Source organism: Montipora capricornis, chromosome 2 (assembly GCF_036669925.1).
Source record: "Montipora capricornis isolate CH-2021 chromosome 2, ASM3666992v2, whole genome shotgun sequence".
NCBI classification, from domain to species: domain Eukaryota; kingdom Metazoa; phylum Cnidaria; class Anthozoa; order Scleractinia; family Acroporidae; genus Montipora; species Montipora capricornis.
Genome location: NC_090884.1, coordinates 27,369,757 through 27,394,756, shown reverse-complemented (window position 1 = coordinate 27,394,756; position 25,000 = coordinate 27,369,757). Strand labels below are relative to the sequence as shown.

General features: G+C 40.9%; 1 protein-coding gene across 1 annotated transcript in view; it reads right to left on the bottom strand.

Annotated features, from left to right (window-relative positions):
• LOC138039220 (coiled-coil domain-containing protein 87-like) overlaps window positions 1-25,000 on the bottom strand; it is a 48,695-nt gene that overhangs the window by 5,270 nt on the left and 18,425 nt on the right. Inside the window, exons 13-33 of the mRNA XM_068885425.1 lie at window positions 24,540-24,576; window positions 22,335-22,413; window positions 21,487-21,527; window positions 20,312-20,361; window positions 19,445-19,514; window positions 18,073-18,123; window positions 16,707-16,879; window positions 15,129-15,153; window positions 14,600-14,641; window positions 13,892-13,993; window positions 13,180-13,296; window positions 12,080-12,240; window positions 9,298-9,337; window positions 8,060-8,176; window positions 7,026-7,138; window positions 6,111-6,226; window positions 4,899-5,140; window positions 4,223-4,348; window positions 3,208-3,322; window positions 2,292-2,353; window positions 348-428 (exon numbers count right to left, since the gene is read on the bottom strand). Coding sequence (XP_068741526.1) covers window positions 348-428; window positions 2,292-2,353; window positions 3,208-3,322; window positions 4,223-4,348; window positions 4,899-5,140; window positions 6,111-6,226; window positions 7,026-7,138; window positions 8,060-8,176; window positions 9,298-9,337; window positions 12,080-12,240; window positions 13,180-13,296; window positions 13,892-13,993; window positions 14,600-14,641; window positions 15,129-15,153; window positions 16,707-16,879; window positions 18,073-18,123; window positions 19,445-19,514; window positions 20,312-20,361; window positions 21,487-21,527; window positions 22,335-22,413; window positions 24,540-24,576 — 1,960 coding nt within the window. The remainder of the gene's footprint in view (window positions 1-347; window positions 429-2,291; window positions 2,354-3,207; window positions 3,323-4,222; window positions 4,349-4,898; window positions 5,141-6,110; window positions 6,227-7,025; window positions 7,139-8,059; window positions 8,177-9,297; window positions 9,338-12,079; window positions 12,241-13,179; window positions 13,297-13,891; window positions 13,994-14,599; window positions 14,642-15,128; window positions 15,154-16,706; window positions 16,880-18,072; window positions 18,124-19,444; window positions 19,515-20,311; window positions 20,362-21,486; window positions 21,528-22,334; window positions 22,414-24,539; window positions 24,577-25,000) is intronic.

Below are 25,000 nucleotides of genomic sequence, written 5' to 3'. Positions count from 1 at the left end.
GAATTTCGTTAAGTAATCTTCTGGGCCGCCTGGAGTCGTTCGGTCGCAGCAGGGTAAGAGTTTAAATCTTCCGCCGTGATTCTCCCAACGTGTTCAAGTTGTTTCATATGGGAGGTTACAGTATCATGTAACAGGATTGATACAAAATGTTTTGAAGAAAAAAGAGAATTGTTTTAAAATACGCTGTTTTTTTTTCTCTCATCAGACCATTGATGTAATTATTTTGCGGAGAAGCCGTTGTGGTAACCGTCGCCGTTGCCATAACTCCTTATTTCTCAAAAGCTGGAGGTACCAACGTTAACATTTCTTAGAACAATTCCTTTCTGGAGCAAGTAAGAATGACATACCTGGAATGTGACTGTATCCCCAAACTGACGTTGAACATCCGTCACTGCTTTTCTCACATCAATCTCAATTTTGGACAAGCGCTAAAAGAAAACCGAATTATTATATATCCTTAACGTTTAAGACCAAAAAACTGCAGATAACCACCTCTTTTAAACATTCCACTCCGTTCAGAATAGTCCAGTTTCAAGTTCTCCTTAACTGGAGAATAAAAACACCGAGGAGGCATTTTTACACTCATGGTCAAGACGCAAAAGAAACGCGTCTCATCCTTTCTCAGCCAGTTTTCGTTTAGACAGTAATTTGATTTTATACGACACGCATGAAAACACGCATGAAACACACGAATGAAACACAGAAACACAGAAAGAAGGTTTTGGCAAATCTTTTGAAAGAAATGAGCTTATATCAATGATTGAACTAAAATGCGTTGACCTCTCTAGTCTGCTGTGCGCATTACAACGTGGAGGGAATTGGAATTATCAGGTATAGCTACTTTACAAAATGTTAGGCATACATTAAAGACAACACATATACAGTTGACTGGAAAGATTAAAACAATCTGGCTAAGAAGGTGGCGTGACTGGTTCCAACTCCTTCCGATTTGGGATTTTAAAAATAGAGGCTCGACGAGCACGTTCTTGCACAGCGCGCAAACACACCCACCAATTCAAATGAACCCATGTTGCCTCGCAGTTATGAGCGCAAATTCATTTGCGTCGAGAAGCCTGAAAAATTTCAGGACTTTAACGAGGTTTGAACCCGCGACCTCGCAATACCGGTGCGATGCTGTAACCAACTGAGCTATGAAACCACTGACGTTGAGAACTGACGTTGGGAGCTCCCAACGAGCGAGGCAACATGGTTTCATTTGATTTCATACCCGCAGTGCAATAATATACGATGTATTTCATATATATCTTTCACACATCCAAAAACTCCCTGGCGTATTCACATTCTCGTTCCCAGAGCCCTCCGTTTCTTTTGGTCACGTGGTCGGCGAAACGAAAGGCTCTGGTCGCATCCAAAAAAATGCAAATTTTTTCACTGGCTTATTAAAATTGTATGCGTGGAACAAATTGAAATTACAAGTACTACTCATTACATGTTCCAGCTCGCATGGCGTGAACTTCTGAAATATGGCGACTAAGCCGTAAAAATGCGCACAAGTTTCTGTGAAATCGATAGAGAACTTAAGCAACGCCGACGGCGACCGCAACGAGAACGTCATCTCATGATATGAATTCGCGTTATTGTAACCACTTCGTAACTATTTCAACCTTTTTCATAGGATAAGGGTGTGGTAGTTCTTCAAGAATGACACTAGTCGGAACGCGCTTAATTTAGGGAAGAAAATGAAAATTAATCCTCAAGTGTTGACGTCCTTGATAAAACCTCAAATTTGGCTGTTTCACGCAAACTCGTCCCCAGGGCGCTTTTCCCTGGCTTTGGGTGGGACGTCCCACTCAAAGACAGGGAAAAGCGCCCTGGGTACGAGGTCGTGTTTCGCGTTGTGGTTTTGCAGACGACGGCAAAGAAATGGACAAAAATGAAACACGCACGTGCAGGGTGTGAAAAGCTGTTGTGTTTGTCTACTAAATATACAAATTTTTGACGTTGTCGTTGCCGTCGCCGTTGCTTCAGTTCCCTATGGCATCTCCTGCAACGAGATCATTCTCGATCGTAACCATCCTGTTTTGTTGTTTGGTAACCGAGAAGCGCTTCTGCGAAATGATCCACCGTGGAAGCATCCATTATACCAATATTCTCTCTCCCCTCACACACGATTATTGAAACTTGAAAGAAATGCGGATGCCCTGCCGGATGTCCGAGATTTACGGACATCCGGTATTGGCGGCGACCAGAGCCTTTCGTTTCGCCGACCACGTGACCAAAAGAGACGCAGGGCTCTGAGGACGAGAATGGTGTATTCAAGGACGCTTTACCTTGTTAAATGATTCTCTTGTCCTGGATTCTCTTATTCGCTCAGCTGACGAGCCAACTGTACCTGGTAGAGAACATAAAGGGAGTCGGAATTTTAACATTGACTGGTGATCACGTGATCAGTCATTTCTAGAGACACAGCTAACAATGACCTTGTTACGTCATGAGGGTCACGTTTGTGGTATAAAGGAAAGATGCTCATGCGAGAGAGATAGTTCTTGTTGCGATTATTCAAAGAGAGTTCAGCCGGTTCTTTGATAATACTGCCTTCCGAGTCATTTTGCCAATACTAGCATAGAACGCACTTGAGAGAAGATTAATTGGCTGCTACACACGCATGTTACGCATGTGCCTAAATAAAACATGGAAGGCGAAGCTGACAGATGATCAATTGCACCAAGAATTACCTCCTGTGACAAAAAAAGTGCTGAGAGCGGATTGAAGATTATAGTCTATTGCATAAGACACAATGAGGTTACCGCATCATCCTTCGTGCTGCAGGAACCAACAAAAGCAGATAAAGTCGAGAAAGATCTCCAGTAACCTACATTGACAACCTTACCAGGGATACCAATTGGGAGGATGTGAAAGAGGACGAAAAGAAATGAAGGACAGGTTGCGGTGGAAAAAGAGGAAAGGATTCACCGACTGAATGAGTGACTAACAAAGTAGCCTACTAGTAAATAAGGTTCGTTAATTGTCAGCAGGGTAAGGGCAAAGGAGAAAAGCAATTATATACCTGAAGAAACTCATTTCTAAAAATGTCTGGCGGTTAAGTGGTTGTTGAAAACATGGGTCTAACTCCCTTTAAATAACCGGCTTCTATTGACGACGTAAAAGGGGAGTCAAGAATTTAAAATTGTTTATTGGAAAAAGTAACTGGTGCAAAAAGTGAAACGAAATGAAATTGAAGTTCACCTTTAATGAAGAATCTGTTGGGATCCGATGCGGTTCTCTCAAAGTCTTCCAGTTTGGTCATTAAACTCTCGCGCTGTAATACAGCTTCTGTCGCGACTTCCCAGACAGCTAATGACTAAAACAGTTTGATACATTGCAAAAGTTCTAATCATGTAAGAATCACATCAAAAAGTTACTTAAAATAAATGTTAAGACAATAGTCACAATCATTTAAATTTTCTTGTTTAATATGATGCTTGAAAGGAAAACTGCTGTAAAAGACATTTTTTATTCACATGGAAACTAAGGCCCGTTCCAAACGCCGCTTCATTCATGCACCGAACCTAACTGATGAGTTAAGAGCGGCAGAAGAGCGGCGTTTGAATCAGTTTGGTTCGGCAGGTTAGGTTTGGAGTGGCCAACAACGTTAAATTCGGCAGGGTCTGTCGCACTATGCGACGTTGGAGCGGCGGGTGATTCACACGGCGCTCTTGTCATGTGCCGAGCCTAACGCATAAATTGTGATAATTTATAATCTACCACAATACACTCCGAAGTTTTACATGTACCTAAGCCCCTCTACCATTGTATGGATTTCAGTTTGGTTCGACCCAGGTACGGCGTATGAATCAGCCGTCGCTCCAAGGTCGCTCTTTAGTCAAACTTTATTGAGTTAGGTAACGGCACATGAGCGGAGCGGCGTTTGGATCGGGCCTAAAGTATCTCTACTAACATGGACTCTTGGTTTAAATATGGGATAGAAGTAACCGGATGATGATGTAGTCATCCCCGGCGGTAAGGTCTTTAAGAGAAATCCACACTTGAAGAAAAAGCTGTTGATAATAAGGTGGCTCATATCCGAAAACTTTTGTCGTTGTCAAAGTCCAGCTGATGGTAAGGACATTCACCAACAAAAACTCATGAAGGCTTAAAAGTTGACCAAAATAGAAATTACTTGACAACTGGACAATCTAACAAGCATTTCTCTTGGTCGTTTTTATTTCCTGAAAGGAATAAGCTTAACATTCTATCTCACCTCAAGTAACTTGGTACTGTATGGCTCGGCGCTGTATTTTATTGCCATGTCTAATCTTTGCGCATCAGGCATACAAAGGAGTGTCCAGACTCTTTCCAACCGGTCTTGCGCGGAGCGTGTACCAGGCTGGTAACAACAAAACGGTACACCTATTTCAGTGCTAAGAAGAGATCTTCTACCTCAAAACAGAATCGAGTTGGCACACTGGAATTGTTCGCGCAGTGGTGAGAGCACTTTCCGTCCACCAAAGTAAAATACGTCGTTTCACTATGTTTATAACCTTTGCGTTTTATTCTTACTCAAACCACCATCGCCAAAGAGCAAGACTGCCAGGACAGACCTATCTTGCTCGTACCTGGAGACTCGCCAATGTTTTCCTTCCTAATGCACTGCACTTGAGAACAAAACAATCTAGGTTTGACTTGGCAGATCATTATCATATATAAAAACCCGAAATAAATCCCATAAGTTATACAGGAATTTTGACTACGTTGCAATAACAACGTGAACACCATCCCGGGCATATCTTTCGAGTTCTTTCTTTAAACAGATTACAAAGGGAATGTTTGGTGTAAGAATGTTTTTCTACGCGAGTGTAAAATACACTTTGACAAAAAAGACTTCGCATTCAATCTCACAAAATGGCTTCTTACGAATGAGTTAGAGATGAACGAACCTCGCTTGCACTGGCCGTGTCTGCTCGCGCTCCAGCTGTGTGAGAAAGCTGAGTCTTTGCACTAGCGGTGCGACTCGCCTTATGAGGTAGTTCCAATTGAGGCATGATGGAAGTGGCAATCTCGTTTGACGCCACAGATCGCGCACTACCGACTGAAGCGGGCACGACATCCGCCCCGACAACCTGCTGTACACTGGACGTAGTAGAACCAAAATCCTCAAGATTAGCCAAGAGCTCTTCCTCTGAAACAAAGCGGAAAAACGAAACGTTCCTTTTCAAGCGTTTTTCAATGAATTGTGAAGAAATGGCATAACGAGCAGTTAAGGTGTCAGGACCTTTTCTGCTGTGGCGCTGGACTTATTTCTGACTTATTCCAATCAGTTTTGCCGTTTTTATCGATTCTATATCAGTTTTGCCGTTTCTATCAAGACTAACGACTGCCCCATAGTAATAGATAAAATAATATCAGAAAACCTTCATGGGACATTCAAACCGCTTAAAACAGTCCGATGGAAATGTTTATATAATTTGCAATTCTACTGATAATGAATATTGTGGAAAAGATGAAACACTAAACGCGACTAACAAAGTACTGTTGCAGCCACGTCTTCTCATTGGATGAGCAGCGATGAAAGGATCAAACTTAAAGCTTTTACAGCACAACACATACAGAATACAAGTGTACCCGTCTTTAGCTTTGTGCGCCTACTGGCATGATGAGAAAGGAAGAGTGCCCCCTTATTGGGTAAAACTTTAAACCCGTCAGATGATAGGGGTATTATCATTGCATATGTAATAATTTAAGCTATAATTTGATATAATGATCAATAAGTTTTAAATCGAAGACGCCCTGAAAATGGAGTTGCCTCCACCCAAGCATGGCTGAAAATCCTCAAACAGGCGATCAATAGTCAAAGCATTACAGAGATAAGACCCGTAAAGCACTCTTCCGTCGCGATAACGTAATTAAACATCTTGAAAAACGGGATAACCAGTGTCCTCTAAAATGTTACCAATAGATCTATCTAAACTGCCTCAGTGGATTTTTAATTGCACGAATGCAGAGCTCTGCATACGTATTCAGTCCCGATTAACTATTGAAAAATGAATCGCATGTGCCTATGACACCGAAACTCTTATGGCTCGTCTTCGTCTTATTTTAAAGCACTCAGACTTAAAAACACTTTGACGTGCTAAAAAATCAATCCTTACCGTCGATTTCAGGTTCATTTCCGAGTCCTCCCATAAGAACCGTATTTACGTTCCACACCCCAGGTGTAAAATTACTTTTTTGTGACTTCAGTTCAACTAACATTCTTTCCCTTTCCCTGCAATTAATGTAATATTTATTTAAGACAAAAGGATTCTCTAGCGTTAGTCTTGTCCAGTCGCTAAAGGGATAAGAACTTACTGCTTTATTGGAAAAATTGTCGGAACGTCGCTTGCTTTGTATCCGTTCAATGTAATTTTTGCTCTGTTGTACCGTGCACGTATGTCACATCGTCACTTGTATGCCTACATAAGGGACCTTTAGATTCTAGGACGAGGACTAGGACGAGAACGAGTTTTGACTGTCCGCTTTTAGCGAAAATACTTCGAAACGTTATAGCTAGGACGATTCACCTTACTCTTTGTTAGCAGTATATATGCTCAGTTATTCTTATTGCTGGTAACTGAGCCTTTATGCTGATCGAAAAATGCCAACACTGCTACCGTGTTGTTGACTTGTTTTGACACCACGACACTTTTGCAAAACCTCGTATACTAAAATGACGACGGTATCACGTATTTCCCGCCAAAATGACGCTGGATGGCGTGCGCTCACTGTTGCTCTATGAGAAAATCTCGTTCTCGTCTTCGGCCTCGTCTAGAATCTAAAGGTCCCTGTAGTTTGAAGCTTAAAGAAGAAAGCTTGAAATGCCCATGTCGATCGAAGGGAATGTTACTAAAACGTTTTTCTTGGGTCACGCCGGACCTCTTGCTGTTTATTAAGCTGTGTGAAGTAGCTTCTCGAGCTACATAAAGACAGTTGCCTTTGATCACAGTATAATCTTTAAGAAGTGACGTTCTGCGAGATAAGAAAGCGCTGCAGCAGAGTTAAGGAGCACGTTATTGGCAAGCAGATACCTTATTAACGCCATTTGAACAGTGTCCGGTCGTGCCTCGCCCCCATCTTCTTCATCATCATCCTCGTTGTCAGAGTCATATAAATGGAACAACAGTGACATGAAGTCGTTTTCCTGAAAACGTCAGAGTGATGCAGATAAGCAGTGACGTCTAATTAATGGCTGATTTCAGCTACCACGTACATAGGATTAGTCATTTCAAGTTGCAGATTTGCGGAGAACAAAAGAAAAAAAAATTGGGAACCTCCACAACGGAGGCGCCAGCTATTGTCTTGCTCACTATATGCTATTGTTTGGTGGCGTTCCTACACTAGGAAGACGCATAACCTGTCAATGATGCTCAGACGAATGGCTAAGCTTACATCAGAAGCGAATAACCCGATGGAATGAGTTTGATTCGAATCGCGACGCATTTATGTTTCGTGTCCTTAGGGTTGGGATAGGACGAGAAATTATTCGTGGCTAAGGAGGGGAAAAAATTCGTATTTGAAAAGACTCTTCAGCAGTAGCCTTTATTCTAAAACTTTGCTATTTCCCCTCAAGAAGAAATCATTCTAGTCCTTGAGATTTACGCTAGTTTTTCATGTTGTCAGTCTACGCGGGTTATCTGTCGCCAAGATAATATTATTTCGTATATTTTTAGGCAGGTACTTTAATAGACCGATTTCGATATATTAAAATTCAGTCCTAAACAAAAGGCATCATCTCGAGGCTCTGGGGAATAAACTCATACAAATCCTTATATTTATTCCCCAGAGCCTCGAGATGATGCTTTTTGTTCAGGACTGAATTTTAATTTATGGAAATTGGTCTATGAGGCTGAGTCCTACTATTTATTTCAATTCTTGGGGACGGATTTTGGTGGTTTAATAGCTTGAAGGAGACCTCCTATCCTACTTCATTGCAAACCCACTGCTGAGTGAATCTTCAAATGGATAGATAAAACTAGCCTAAGCATTGGATGCATTATCCGACTGCTACGAATTATGCGTTTAGTTTCAAACGTCGTTGAAATACCCTACAAATCCGTGTTACCTGTGTTGATAGATACTTGAGAAAGTCATCTGTGGTGATGGTACTGCGCCACCAAGCCAGCCAAGAATTGTACGATTTGCTGCCATGGGCCCCATCATCACCCGTCTTCAATTTTGCCTAAACACCATAATAATAAGCAACTATATTTAATAATCAGGAACCATTTTGAGTCCCGAAGAGATGCTCCATCTAATCTTATTTTCTTTGAGCCAACGAACCTTTCTGCTGTACAGAGCATGCCATAGCATGACTTTTAAAGTGCCCCTGTGACCAAAAAATCAATTCACATTTTTCTTTGGATTTCAAAACTATGTTAACAAAACACTAAGTGACCCACGTTTTAAGCCTTGATTTCAAAAAGACACCTCTTTATTTTAACTGTAATTTTCCTATTTAATGGTCCGCCATTACTAACATTATGTTCTTGAGAGAGCTGGATCGAGGAGAAAATGACGTCAAAGGCTCACTAGCTTAAGATTGCAATACGTGTGTACGCCGCAGAATTAATATGCAGCACGGGGGTTTTGGGCTTTCAGACTTTTAAACTCACGCTTTGCATATATAATAAGCTGCGTTCACACGCTGACATTTTAAGCTAGTGAGCCTCTGACGTCACTTTTCCCTGGATCCAACCGTCTGAGGTCCAATCGGTCAGTTTTGAACGTGAGTAATGGCGGACCGTCAAATCCAAAACTTACACTCAAAGTAAACGGCCTTTGGATAAAAATGAAAGCTCAAAATTTTGACAGGTCAGGTCAGGTGTTAAGCAAACACACTTTCAAAATCAGAAGGAAAAAAAGGAAGTGGTTTTTTTGATCACAGGGGCACTTTAAGTGACTGTACTATTGATGCCGCAATTTGGAGCCAGCTTTTTTTTTCATCGTCCCACACGGGTGTCGTAATACTGGGCCCACGGTTTATAGTCCTTATCTAAAAACAAAAGAAGTCAAACCCTTTGCAAATGTCTCGACAAAAGAGCATTTTTGGTCCTTAGTCAGTCTGGCCCCTGCGATGGACTGGCATCCCATCCAGGGGGGAGTACAAATATTCCTAGTCGCGTCATGCCATGGAAACCGTGATAAGCTCCGGCCTGATGGGCCACTTGGCTCGCATGCAGACTTAACCAGTCAGTCTGGCCATGATTTTCCCTTTCAGGTTTTAGATAAGATGTAACATTGATCAAATCATCCAACGAGAATTTCTCTCATGACCAGTGTAGAAGTGGCCACATAACTCACCTGCAATATATCTTCTCTGCCAAGACCACCAAATTTTGGGCTGCAAGAACGAAAGAAAAGCACTTTAAGTACTCTCGTATCATTCCATTCTTTTGCAAAGGTAGAGGCTAAGCAGTGACTGAAAGACAAAAAGCTCTGCTTCATAAATGGCGCACAATATCCATTGCTTCATGATCAAAGAGCTATCAGACTTAAATTTTGTATATATAGATTATTCTTTCAGGTGCAAAACAATCAGCGGCGATGAATTCCACTTTTTACGTTTTCTTTAATGAAACCTCAAATCCTGGTGAAACTCGTTTCCTGGTTGCACCTTCTCAAATTAAAAAAAAAAAACACTAATTGCACTCAAGGAAAAAGTAAAACATAAATTCATTTGAAAATATGAATTGGCCCAAGAATACGACGTTTTGACGCGACCATAACTTCGTTATTATGCAAAAATATTTATATAATAAGCTCACTAATGCAAGCATTTTGATTGGTTCTCACCTATGATATCTGTCAGAGGACAGACGCAAGTTGACGTCGTCATCAAAAACTCTTTTAAAATTCTTTACTTTATTATAGAGGCAAACTGGTCCGAGATGAAAAGGAGAATTCCGATTGGTTCTCTGAGCGGTCCGAATTTTGCAATACGGACCGCTAAGATGGTCCGGGCACGAAGCAGCGTATATAGGTTGCCAAACTATTTCCATTTTCTGTTTCAATTTCCTCGGACATAAAGAGAAAAATGCGAGGAACGTCTTTTATTTAGTTATGTCGGAGGTCCACGACAAATTTTACTCTCTAGAAACGTTAACACAAGCAGGCGAAGAGGCAAGACTCCAGGAATAGATAAAACCCCGCGCAAGACAGACGATATAATAAAAACCTTGCTAAAGGTGGCTTACTACAGTTTTCCAAAGAAAAAGTTCAAGATTTTGGAATCTGTGAAATTGAAGCAACAGGATGTCTCTTCTAAAGTGTTAGGCCCGTTTTAAAAGTCGCATTTCACGTGTGCCGAATCCAATGAAAATGAGAAAAATTTATTGTTTTCGCTCGTTTGCATTAGATTCGGCGCATGTGAAATGCGACGTTCAGAACGGGCCTTAGTCACTGCAATTGATGTAAAATTTAGTTAACAAATAAATGCAAATCAGGGGAAAATGCTAAATACATTGACCGAGCTCCTGGAGGGGGTACAGGAAACCCTGACGTTTCAAAGGCGTTTTTCTCAAAAACTAGCTGTACGACCCCACCTTAAAATTTCAGGTTTTTCTTAGCGAGGAAACATAATGATGTATCGAAATAAATAGTTAAATCTCTCAGACAGGTTTTTCGCAAATGGCCAAAACGACGATTTTTTTCTATTTTGATAATAACTGAAAAACTGTCCGATAGATCTTAAGTTTTCAAAAAAATTTTGCCGGTTTCGTCTTCATTTTGTTGACTAATTCCCAAAATTTAAACCCTGGTCGTGGAGCAAGGTTTTGTGAAAAGGGCCTTTAAAATGTCTAATTTCCAGTCCTCCCTCCAGGAGCTCGGTCACTATATTTAACATTTTCCCCCGATTTTCATTTAATTGTTAGGTACAATGACCTTTTACATCAACTGCAGTGACTAACACTTCAGAAAAGCCATCTTGTTGCTTTAATTTCTCAGATTTCAAAATCTTGATCTTTTCTACCGGAAAACCGTAGTAAGACACCTTAACTAGCTTGTTCGGTCCGTACTGGGAAAGTAATGGTCTCGTTCCTTCTTTGCAAGTTTATGGGCCTAGCCATAAATTTGCAATGACACCTAGATATAAAACAAGAAGATTCCATGTTGCCGCGCGTCTGTTCAGAGCTTAAGCACGCGACGTTTTTGAGCCAAGGACGGCAACTGGAAGTGAGCTGTTTTCTCTTTTAACTTGTCTTTACACAACTACATTTACATTGCTAAGTATTTTTCCTCCATTAAGGACGATTAGTTTAAAACTCTGGGAGACACTACAGTCCTGACATGCGAAATGTTCACTTCCGATTGCCGTCCGTCAGTCATATACGTTGCGTGCTTAAACTCCCGAATAATTCAAATAACGTCATTTTGTGGTAAGAACATCGTAACACACTTGGCAATCGCCTCGTGTGCCACTTTTTTGTTCTTACCACATTTTGTCTCCATCTGTGATCTGTGACTGAACAGATGCACGACAACATATTTACCGAACATCTGTTCCTTAAATACGTGATTGTCCATTACCACATAAAACAATAAGTGATAGAAACCGGACGCAATACAGTTGCTACTTACGTTCAATTATGAATAATTCATGTATCTAATTCCCCTTGAAACCCCAAGGGTTTTTTTCTCCCTTAGTTAACTTGTATTGCAAAGTAATTAATGGACATGAACACTCGAATGCTCACAATATATCTGTTCCCTCACATCCACAAACTTTGCTTTGCTTTGAACAAAATTTTAGTTTCTAAAGAAACTGTGGTACTGCGTCGGTGGGAGATTGAAACAGAAATTGATTTTATCACACGAGTTGATAAAGGTCGAATAACCACCGTGAAAGATTTGGAAAGCTGAGGTTTCGAGCGTTAGCCCTTCGTGAGAGCGAATAGAGGAATTGTGGTTGTTGTAGGTTTATATGTGTGCGGAGGAGCTTTGCTATTGGTAGAAATAGGATGACGTGAATTTGTGAATACAAACCTTGCTAATAGCATAATAACCGTGTCTATATACTTATTGCAATCTTAAAGTGACGAATGTCAAGAGAAAAGCATAATCGTATTGAAGTGTTCTTTCAAACCTGTTTCTCCAGTTTTCAGCTGTGTCCTTTCCCCACGGAGGTGGAGAATCTCGTTTCAAATGTTTATTCACGATCCGCTCAACTCGAGGTTTGTAAAGCGAAGTAGACGACGTACAAAGCGTGACATCTACTGTATTTGCACTCTTTTCCACGTACGCATCCTGCAACCGACACAACGCCTGTGTTAAGATCGAAACTGGCAACCACCCACTACCTGGTGCAGATAACCTCTTGCCATTTTCTTAAATTTACGTGGCAGCAAGTTAAAATACATGAAATCGCAAACATACTCCCGCCACCAAGACCGTTCCTTAATCAGTCTTAATAAAAGCAGGTTACAATTGTCTAATTTTCCTTCCAAGAACAGCAACTTAGAGTTCTTGCAGACATATTTTGGTCCGTACTACAGCGTACTACAGCTATCCACAGGGGTGAAAACAATTTACAAGTATTCAATGATGTAAATTCCAAATAACAAACTAACCCTAACCCTAATTGTCCGACACAACCAGCTTTTAAGCAATTGCGATACCTTAATGCGATCGAGAAAACCGTTTTGTATTCGCATGTTGTCTCTGTTAGCATCGTCTTAACGAAACGCCGGTAAGACGTGTACATATTTTGAAAGTTTGAGGACTGTACCGGTTCAGTGACTCCTTCCAAGGAAGATTTTAAGGCTTTGGCATAGGCCAACAGTGGGTTTGCTTACAGATAAAGGAGACATTCCATATCCTGTGAGAAAAACTCTCACGGAAACACCACTGACTTCACGTTATGTTTTATTGAAAATAACTGCGAGACTATTACGATAACACATGCAAGATATCTTTTCAGAGGACAACTTCGTTTCCGGCATTATCGTTATTCTTGTTTAACTCCGAAACAACCATTAAGACGTCCATTACAAGCTATTAATAAAGGACCGTCAACTTTAAAATTCGGTGCCCTCGTGGGCGTTACGAACTCCTGCAAAGGAAAATTCGGATTTTTTTCCGAGCATCCCCGAGTAGCCACGGAAAATATCATTTCTTCAAGAACCGACAAGTATTCCATCTTCAACAATTTCTTTCGTAAAACTACCTCTATCATATTGGACATACCTGATCAAACAGTAGGTGATTATCTCCTATAGTTTTCGTAATTTCTTCGTAAACTTCTTTGATTTCCTCGCCGATAAACAGATTTTTATCCAACCACTTGACTGTAGGTGCGTCAATCTGAATCACAGTGTGAGGAGAAAGAGTTTAAGCTCACAATTCAAGCATATTAACTAATTTTAGAGAAACCAAGAACAAAATAAACAGAACTTTACTCATGCGCAACGGACGGTTTTAAAGTACAGGTCACTTGTTACAAAACCTTTACTAACGCTAACCTTAACAAGTTAAGCGTCATTAGGCCCAAGGTTAGCCAATTTGAAGGTTTTGGGTTGCTTTAGTATAGGTAAAACAATGACCTGTAACTGTGACCTGTGAATTTTCTAACTCTCAAAACTGATTTCAGTAGACTAGCTTCGATTTGTAAAAGAAAAAATGAACAGAACCGAGGTTCATGGAAGTAATTCTCATTTTTTGTTATAAACCAAGAAAAAGGCTAATTGTTCTCGCGGAATCTCGACTCCGTTCTTTTGTTCTTGCACATTTGAAGCCAGATTATTCCAGAACAATTGATGCGTTTCCGACAGTCTCTACTGAAGATAACGTTTTCACAGGCATTTTGGTGACAACGTTAGCTCAGTGAAAGCACTTAAAAAATGTTTTCAAACGAACACAAATGAGAGTGGAGAGGGCTTGATTATAAATGATATTGTACCTCGCCTGTAAGGTCATTATAGACTGTAGAATATCTTGTAAGCGTTAGAGACTCTTTGTTTACTCTATTCGACACCCGAACATCTGAAGTCCTTACGACAGACTGCAGAAGGAAACAAAATAAACAGTACAGTAAATTATTTCTAAAAGGTGTTGTTTAAAGCTAAAAGGTGTGCCGTTACGCGTGCAGTCACTATTCATACTAAAAAATGCAACGATGACAAACAAAACTGTAAAGAAACGACCATATCGCGTTTTACAAAGCGTGGGTGGATTTGATTCAATGCTCTGATGTGGATTCGGCTGGGAGAACACCCCAACGCCCTAACCTCTTGAAAATGTGTCTTCCACGAGACAAAAAAAAGAAGGAAAGTGCTTTTTAACGGAGGCGATACTGTCAATAAGGAATATAACAAATAAGAAAACGGATTCTGGTTAAAAAAAAAAAATCACGGGAAGTTGGGGAAATCAGTGTTCATGTTATAAAGGTAGTTGAGCAATCGACAGAAGAACAACAACAACAAACAAAAAGAAATGTTGGTTTCTTTCTTCTATTTATTAATATTGACAAGGTGTTTTCTTCAGGATCGCGATTTTGCTTAGGATAAAACGACTTCAAAAATGCACAACGGCGCATCCGTTCCAAAACACCAGAGTCAGGAATGCGGGTATGAGTGCGTAAGTTGCGGGACACGGCATATGAACCTACCTTGTCCGGTAGTCGCAAGGATACAACATCCGGTTGTGGATGCTAGAGCATAAAAACGAAGTTCACTATTAGTAACTGGGATTCCTTGTATTCTGAAGGTTGTTAACAATTATGAAGAAGCTTCGGTTTAATTACAATGACGTAGTGGAATATATACTAAGATAAAATGAGGTGCAATAATCGACAACCACGAATGTTCTTAATGATGCCTTTTAGGTCTAACGGAGTTTAAGGGACCGAGTTCCAAATAAAACAGTCTGGTCTTTCAGGTTTTGTCAAAATGTACTCATTTGCTTTTGTCTCAGTAACACGTGTGCTTGTTTGAACCAGAGGCCTTAATATTCCGGGGGCATTCCTTTAAGACTATTCCGGGGTCAGAAACATGAATTCACAAGAAATCTCTTATCTCTTTTTTGGAGAGCTATTCGTTCATGCAGAAGCTCTCGTAAGATACCATGTGACTGGCTTACTATCCAAACCAAAGTAAATGAAATCTCTTGAACCATATGAAATGATTTCATGAAAATACCTCTTCACCAGTAAATTCTGTGATACTGAAAGGTGAAAAAAGAAAACAAAAAACAATGCTTCACTACAATTTTCAAGGGCTAATGATTTGGGGGGAGAAAAGGAAGGCTCAGGATTTGCTTGGTTAAAAAATGCATAACAATGTTACGCAACGATTCCTCTCAACTGGACATTAGTGTTTCTAAACTGTATATAAATCACGAAAATATGGCCGAAATACTCATCAAGGCTGCTGCCTAAGAAAATTTTAAAGGGGCCCTCAGAACTAAACGCTGAGAACTTAGGAGCCCAACATATGAAGTGAAAGGTGTTGCTGTGAAAAATTAAGGCGCCCAGAGCTATTCTTTGGGAGCCCCAGGCTACCGGGCTCCTGTTAGGCAACAGCCTTGCTCATAATGGATAGCTTGGTAGTTTATTAACTATTCCCACTGAGTGGATGAATAATTTTTCCCGAATTGACCATTTTCCTATATACACCTTTCTATGCCCAACGTTTTACTCCGATGTCTTTCTTGTTGTTTTGGAATTCGGTTCCCTAAATATGAAAAGGTGTGTAAATTGGCCATAGATTCGACTCCTGAAAGAAGATACCTATGCAGATCATCAAGGTCTATTTTCACTCTCAATTCAGTTCACTCAATCAACCCAAGCCGCCAATGTGAAAAATAAGCTTTCATGTTAATTTTGCTTATCACCGAAAAAGAAAGATAACAGCAAATCCAACTATGATACTTGGTTTCGACATCGAGGTTTTGGTAAACGTGAAACGTAGTTAAATATATAGAGTCTTTTATTTCAATTACGTCCACAAATCCCAACCGATGCATAAAACAAATAAATAAGCCATAGAGAGTACAGCAAATAAAATACAAACGGAGCTGAGCGAGGGAAAAGGATCACTCTTAGAGCGCAAGCTTAGCTTTACTTTTTTCCCTCATTAATTAAATATATGGCGCTTCATTTTTTGGTTAAAAGCAGTAAATAAGAGACAGCACCCTCAAGACGTCTCGTTTATTTTGAACTTTAAGCGCTTTTTCTAAACGAATCCTCAGATCTATTTCGCGGACTCTTTTAAGCCAACAACATCTTTTAAGCCAATTAAATCACTGTTGCAGTCACGCAAGAAAAGGCAAAACAATTTCATACTTTTCTCTTCTTAATGGAAACCGCTCTAACAGCTTTAGGCCTGGTTTTCACTGGAGACGCAAGAACAAGCGCAAAGCATAAGTATCTTACGCTAAGTGAAAACGAACCTCGAGATAACCATAAGCAGACACAAGTGCTCAGACGCAGGGAATATGGAACGACGTAGACTACGGTATTAGATGCTTTTGTGATTATGCCGTGTTTCGTTTTCACACGGGATCAGGCGAACACATTCACAAGCGCAAGCACAAGAAAAGGAAAAATTTTGATCCCTGTGCTTGTAAACACGCCAGTGTTTATAATTGCGAGGCCGTTTTCTCGGTGAAATAAAAGCTGCTATGCTTGCAATTGTGCTTGCGCATGCGCCGCTAGTGAAAACTAGGCTTTAGTGTCAAATCATCTGTCATTCTTCATAACATGCAGAGTTTCTTACTTTTCATCCAACACGGTGGGATCGTTGGCTATTGAAGTCGCTTCTGTTGAGATGACCGTGGAAGTGACGCTTGCCACATCATCATCTTCGTTTTTACTTTCTTGATCCCTTAGAAATCTTCGATCTCTTCTATGATTTTTTTCTTTGTTGATTGTACTGTAACGAGCGAGAGCCTAAACGAATACATTACAGGTTAGAGAGAAGACAAATACAACGATCTGAATTTCAACCTTTCAATTTGCGGGCACTCATGATCACATTCGGGAAGAAGGAAAAAATTGTGTCTAGATGTCCGGCACCCGGACAGGATATTGAAAATACTCCATGTCCGGCAGTCCGATAACTCGCAATTTCGTGTCGATCTTCGCGAAATATTCGACGTATTGAATGCTATGCTGAAGTTGTCGATTACAGCCGTGAATCTGTTGAATCCATTTGTGACCGTTTAGCACTCTTGGCAAATCTCCCCTTCATCACACACTCCACGCAATTACCACTCGCCCAACGGGTTTGACTGATAGAGGTACTTGAAATAACGTGAAAAATACGTGACATACTAAACACCCTTACTCGCAGTCCGAGACTGAATTGCTAAGGGCGCGGCTCAACGAGATCGGACCGAAGGAGCTGTGCTGCCGGCTAGGCGCTCGGCCCCTGAGCACGACCCATGTATGACCTCGGAGCACAGCACCACAGCCTGATGAAATAGGCTGTGAGTCGATTTTGCTGAGGGAGGAAAACCGGAGTACCCGGAGAAAAACCCTCGGAGTCAGGTTGAGATCGACTGAAACTCAGCCCACATACGATCTCGGGGCCGAGAGTTGAACCCGGGTCGCAGAGGTGGAAGGCACTGTTGATAAAATACTGTTGATACTTGTCGCAATAATTTAACACTAACCTTTTTGAAATGAGTGCTTAGACTCAAAAAGAAAAAAAATAAACTCAAAAGGAAACACGTTTAGTTTTTTTGCGAAAAGTTTCGCGAGAATGCCTTCGATGTTCTGGACTATAAGTAGAAATCCACAACCCAGAAGTGACGATTATCTAAATTTAGAACACGGTTCCCGCCAAATTACGGCCAATCAGATTGGGCCTGATGATCACAACGTTTCTGATTGGTCTGTGACCAAGCGGCCGCACGAGGTTGCTCGTGCTTAATGCAAAATCATGGATCGTGCAAGGAACACAACAACGTCAAAAACCTAGCAGTAGCTTTCCTAAAAATACATAATACCGAAAACTGATGGGCCTATGCCATGGCAGATTATAGGTTATATAGACTTCCGCTGTAAGGCAAAACAAAAAACAAACACCTGTAACAGTGGCGCTGTAACAGCCGCTGTAAGGCAAAACAAAAAACAAACACCTGTAACAGTGGCGGGAGATCATCGTTTTCCTCTTCATCTGGAAGTCTTTCCTTGAATGATAAGACAACAGGATCTTAGGCAAGATTAATGTGTATCTAATCAATCTCGTCTCCAGAGTACGCTTTACTTTTGGTCAGCACCAAGAACACAGATTCTGGCCACTTCCAATTTATGAGCAGTCGTAGTGAAGGTGGATTTTTGTAACCGTTGACAACCACTGTTGTTTCAGAGTCCTTAAGCTTGTTCTTGGTGCTGACCAAAAGAAAAGCGGACTCTGGGGACGAGACTGGTATCTAATCTACTTGGGAAATACGCTCAAAGACGGGAAGTGACGCGGCAACTTAGAATCACGGACAACACAAGAAAAACAGCCTTTGACTTGAATTTGCACCTGAGTGAATAGACGGTTTTCAATCACGTGAAAATTCGGCCATGTTGGTGCACAAAACAATGGCAATTTACGGCTCATGTTTTTCATTATAATAGAGTCAAATTCCCAAAAGACTTTTTTTCTCTATTGTTCTGTTCACCAACATGGCTGCTATGACGTCAGGTGAAAACCATATATAAAGACAACGCAGCACTGATTGTGACGCGCAATGAATTTAAAATGAGTTTTAAGTGCGCGCGCGCGCACACTTCATTTTGACCGGCGTTGTTACCTAGCGCACCAACAAAAAGAAAAAAAGCTCCCAGCTGGCTTGATAGCTCAGTAGGTATAGCACTGCAGCGCAATTGCAAAGTCTTGGGTTCGACTCCCGTTCAAGAGCCTGGATTTTTTTCTGGCTTTCTTTGCGACTGTTTCAGTAATTACCAACAGCGATGATCTTCCCACACTCATATCATGTCTATGGGCCTTAATCACGCGCCGGCCATGTTGAGTCCCGAGGGATTGAACACTTTTTTTTTACCTACCCGAAACTCGTTCCCAAACATTTCGACTCGAGGCTCGGGGTATGAAATCTATTGTCTATGGCCACAGTCAAGTACATACAGTTTCACATATTGGAGAGAATAAGCATCGCGTTTACGAGAAACGGTAGGCTGCTTCTTGTCCTTAAAGCATCAAAATTATCCTATTCTAAGTCGTCTCTTTCATTTGAAAAGTCACTTATTACTTGCTGCTAACACGCAAGAAATGAGCTCATATCAAACGAGTTTCTTCGATTTTTTGGCAAAACGCAAATCTTAGTCCAACGTTTGCCGTGAAGGTGATATGCTTAACTGGCTCTGTATCCTTAAATCATGACAAAAAGGCAAAAAGCACATTCTGATATTAAGTATCCTATTACACGAAACTACTGTGAATCAAGGACTGAAAAGATCTGACTAGACTCAATAACCGGGTGTGTTTTTACGCTTCAGTCATACCGAAGTTCTTCCATGTCTTGGCGTTAAAAGTTTCATCAGGTCTTGAGAGGCGTGGGATTCTGCACGCGACCTAAAATGAGAGTCCGTTACTTTGAGACGATTTTACCTTACCAATGCTTCTTTGACAATTTTCTTTGTTTTGTGTGGCCAATTTGGATTACTTAATATTCTTTACAAGCCCAGGCTACAGCCTTTGGCACTCATTGAGCACACTCCACCACTAGGCCCAAACTGATGATAGTAATGAAGGGTAAATGAAGAAGGAAAGCGGACCATGCCAACATAGGAAGTGTTTGCTTGGGGTCAGTCCTAAAGGCATTATTTGAAATAAAGAGAGAGGAAGATCTCAATCATCTGCGTAGCAAGCGTTTCCTTGGAGCTTTTAGAGCAAAGAGATTTTGAGGAAAAGGATTTTCGATTAATTTTGCCCCTTTCTCACGCAGCCATTGCATCAAACACATCGAAATTACGAAAATTCACTCCCTCGTTCAGTCTATGCCCTGAAATACTCTAAAACGTTTTCTACGCTGAATAAGATTTTGCGAGTTGTTTTTTAAAGAGTTTGAAAATCTTGAAAGCTATTGTTATTTATAACTTAACTGAGAAAATTAGCTGGGAAAAGAATAGTTCGATTATTTAGTATCAAAATATTCAATAATAAATGCACCCTTCACTTGGGTGCACTGTAAACGGAAACGTTGGCTTTGTTTTCAGTTCACTTGAATAAAGAAACGTCGTCCTCGGTCCTTCAAGCTTTTTTTGTTTAATTTTGTTTTTCAACGTGGATTTGTGTCAGTCTTTTTTCGTTTTCACGCATGAACTTGATCCGCGAAGAAATCTCTCAGATCACAATCGTATAAATCTTACTTTCCATCACTTATCTCGTCTGTTACACATTCTTGAAACCTCTCGTCATCCTGGAAGAAAGAGTAAGAAAAAATATGTGCGAGTCTTTACAGACACCGTTCAGATTATACTCGGATGTGCAAAATTCCCAAAATCCTTCGGCTCAGGATTAACAGTAACGGCCAAAGTTTTTTTCGGGATAGTGTGCTTTCACTCGTCATTCATTCGAAACTCCATCGGTTTATGATACATGGACAAAGCTTTTTTCGTACAGTGGGTTTTGCTGGTGAGCAAAGGCCATGTTTCGCAACCAAAACAAATGTGTTAAGAGCAGAGTACAGTTACAAGAGGATAAGTTTAGTAAACAACAATGCCGTTTCTTTCTTAAGGGAAGTCAACATGGGTCGTGTCACTGACGTCACGTCAACGGGCTCCAAACGAACCTTTTGGCCAAAGAAGAAAACATCTTTCGTTTTACACCCCTAGAGAACTTTAGCAACGAAGAAGGTAAGGGCAGTATATAACAATCGTGCTGCATGGCAGCACATGTTTAGGGGCATTTCCACCCCGTCCTCTGCAAATATAGATAATTATATATAATTCAAAATTTAAGGCTTTGACGAGAACGTAAGCAAACAACAACGAGTGTGCCAATCATGCCAATCTCTATCTTTTCTCACGCAGCTCTAGAGCGGGCTTTCGGTTCGCGCTAGAGTTTTACAGTTAAGGCCGGGACACACTAGGCGATAAGTCGTTGCGACAGGTCGCCGGGACAAGTCGCCGCAACAATTCGCCTTGTGTGACACGGTTCATTTCATGAAAATAATTGTCGCTGCGGCAGAATTTTGTCGCCGCGATCAGTCGCACGGTTTCAAACCAGTTTGAATCCATGCGACTAATCGCAGCGACAAAATTAGTGAAAGCAGCTTTGTCGCACCGTGTATACATGTACACTTCCGGCAACAAGTCGCTGCGACAAAATATAAATGAACCAATGAGAGAGTGTCATATGGTCAGCCACATTGAATTAGAAAACTAGTTCACATTCCCCCCATACGAGATCACTGCGTGTGCACCCCATGAACACGCGTCGTGTCGCAGCGACTTGTTTTGCAAGTAGTACACACGGAGCAACTTGTCGCAGAGACCTGCCGCTGAGACTTGTCGCCTAGTGGTCCCGGCGTTTATGAACATACCGTAAGTTTGGTCGCACTCTGACTCCTCTTTAAAAGATGTTCTACAACAAAATTATCAAATCACCATGACCAGCCAATAGGCCTTTTTCGATATACTAAAATGCAGCTTGAAAGGGAGGTTTAGATGATAAAGACAAAGGAAAGTGGATGATATGCAAATAGTTTCCACATCAATTCCAACGTGTTTCACTGTCAAGCAGAATATTTGATATTTCGAAAATGGTCTATTCAACATTACGACAACAAAGCAGAAAAAAAAGAGCTATTTAAAGAGAGACTAGTTTTAAAAGAGTAGAAATTTAAGCTTCGTGGAAAGTATCATAATGCACGACGTAAAACCCTGCAATAGAAAATGTAGATCATTCAACTGATCTCTCACACTGGCATTGGTATGTCATCTACACAACCTAATTTTGCACGAAATGTCTACATCTGGGAATGTCGACGAAGTGAAAGCGATGGCAAACATATTTGCTAAAAACGAAGCGATTCCAACGTTGCAAGGACTTTGGTTGGCAACGACAAAATGCCTGCCAACAAGCCGAGAACCGCAAGTATTCACATACCTATACGCGCCGATAGCCTTCGGTAACCGGCTTCTTAGTTTATTATTTACTTTCACAACGACCATTCAAAGGTACATATAAATTGATAACGCAAGTTTGCTTTGTTAGCTGCTAGGTTAGCTTCTTCGCCAGGTACAATGCTTAAATTTCCGCAAACCTCGATACTGATCGGATCCGTCTAATCTTCTACGCGACCAATCCAAAGGAGCAAGAGCTATGACCCAGCTTGACTCAAAGCAGATCAACAATCTTTCTCTGAAATCGAATTACTTTATTGCAAACCTTGTAGATCGTCAGGTAAAACTCCAAGCTCCTCAAGCACTACATCTCTTGAAAATAGCTCTGGTAACGATGCGTACCTCTAAAAAGGTGAAAAGAAATCAAACTTACAGTCGCCCAAAAGTGAAATGATAGAAAGGGAAATATATTCACCACATCTCTCTTCCTAAAAGGATTTTACCGACATATTTGAACAACAAAACTCTTAATCAAGGGAAACGGTTTTTGTGGGTCAATAATATACTCAATTAAGGATCAACTAGAAAAGATTAATACAAACGTTTGAATCAAGTTCTGTGGGGCACGATTTAACTCTGGTAACACAAGTGCTTGCAAGGAAAGTTCTTAACAGTGACAACCTGGGGAGAGCAATCCGCAATCCACAAGGACATTAAGAATCTCATCATTCGAAGTTTTAAGGATGCAGCATTAGTTTAATGATAAGATGGGAATTGGAAGAGGATGCCACATGAAAAGAACCACTTAAAGCTGGCTTTCAAAACACCAACGCAAAGTGTGGTTCATACAATGCCAGTGGAGTTTACATTGAAGAACATGCTCACAATATGAAGAAGTAACAACGAACACAAATGAATGTCATGGGTCTTTGATCCTAGGGGAGGGGGGTCACAATTCTCACCGTCGATTTCGAGGGGCTTTTGGATTAGGGTAGTGGAGAAAAGCAAAAACGTCGACGTGGAAATTTCTGTTCTGTGCCCGTCCATAAGGTTTGAGGTATGCATGAAGGACTTAGGTATGCATGAAGGACTCGCAATCGTATATGCTATCTAACTTTCATTTTGTAGACCGGTTGAACAAAACTACTTTATTGATCTAAGGATTTGATTCTTGGTATTTCACCTTGTTAACACAACACAACCAACGACCAGGGCCTGGTTGTTCAAAAGCCGATTAACGCTAATCTAGTCCAGATTAAAAATAAACCAAAGAGTTTATTTGTCTACTGCCAAATGTTGTTCAATGCTGATATTCGGCAAAATTTTACATCAGAGGAAGTCTGAGTCTTGAAAAAGTTGAACAAATGAAACCAAAGTTTACACTCATCCTGCATAAGTTAATGGGCTTTCATGCAAACAACCATGCAGGCTTAGGACAACAATTAAATGGAACAGAAAATAATACTGTAGCACAAAACCGGATAAATACCAAGAAAGAAATTAAGAAAGAATGAATGAAGAGAAGCGTAGACCAATACTACATAAAGAACATTAGCACTGTATGTGGTACGGAACTACAGCTGTACAATGGCTGGTGAAGAACAAAAAGTCAATTTGAAAAGATGCCGTCTAAACTAGGAAGTCACGAGTACATAAAAAGAAAAGTAAAGAATTTAAATGATGGAAGGAAATCATGAACCACTACCTGCTTGAGAAATGTCTCAATACAACAGCTTGGAGAGCAGGACTGGCGTATGAAGACGTTTGAGCCCATGTGTCCCCGGGTTCGATTTCCGGACTCAAAGTCATATAAGTGTTGAGTTTGCTAGTGCTCTTCTCTGCTCCGCAAGGTTGTTTTCGGGTAATGTCTCCTCTCGCTAAAGCCCATCATTTTATTTGAGTTTGCTACACAGTCGGTTATCCAGTTAGGTGAGCAGTTGTGCTTGCTGGCTAAATAAGCTTTAGGTTAGGATTAGGGTGGCACTCTTTGTGAGGAAAAGGAGCCTTGGATTAGACACTCAGTGTTGGCTTAAGTTCCAAAAAGCGGGTCACAGCTTCAGAAATAGTTTTTCGGGAAGGAAACGTTTACGGTGTTTCTTAGATATGGATCACTGGTATTCGCGGTTAAGCTGGGGGCAGTGCTTGAAGATCGTATATATTCAACCTTTCCGCAGTATCGGCGGCTTGAAATTGCGGTGTAATTACCCGCTCGATTGGATGATTTCCAACAGATATAATCCACTTTTGTTTGCCATCTTTTCTAGGTGAATATTGTCAGTTGGGCACCTTATAATTTCCACTCAAGTTTATACGGTCTCCGAATGAAGAGAAGTTGACAAAACGCATACCATAAATTACAGTTTGCGATTTGCATCCTGCGTGGTCTAAGCGGATTTTCTCCTCTTTGCTTGTAAGAACACATTTCCATATCTGGGGCTTACTGCTTTGAGGGATATTGCCCTTCGATGGTCTTTCTGTGTTTGTTGGCGGGCGTCATGTAATGTTGGTGAGCTATCGTCGCATTACTCACCTGACGAAGGTAGGAATATCGCCCTTCATCCAAACTCCTGAAAAAAACAAACATGATGCCTTATTAGTTTGATCGATACCAGGCCCCAGTTGTTCGAAAAGGTGGATAACATTATCCACCGGATAAATCACTATCCATTGGATAGCGGAATTGGTTTCGCTTGACTTGTACACTGGATAGTGAAGGTATTCGGCGAATAGCGCTATTCATCGTTTGAACAACTGGCGCCAGGAAACAACTTTCTTCGAGACCAACAAATTGCTTACATACAAGGGATGGATGCATGGAATAGGACAGGCTGGGATTAGATGGATTGAAGGAGGGAAGAATAATAGAAGGGTGGTTGAATGAAATTTACGTTCGTGCAATAACTTAAAGTCATCTTTAGCCCGAATTCCACAAATGCAGAATCTCGATGCAGGAATTTCGGCGCCAAAATTAATGTTTACTCTCAAATGAAA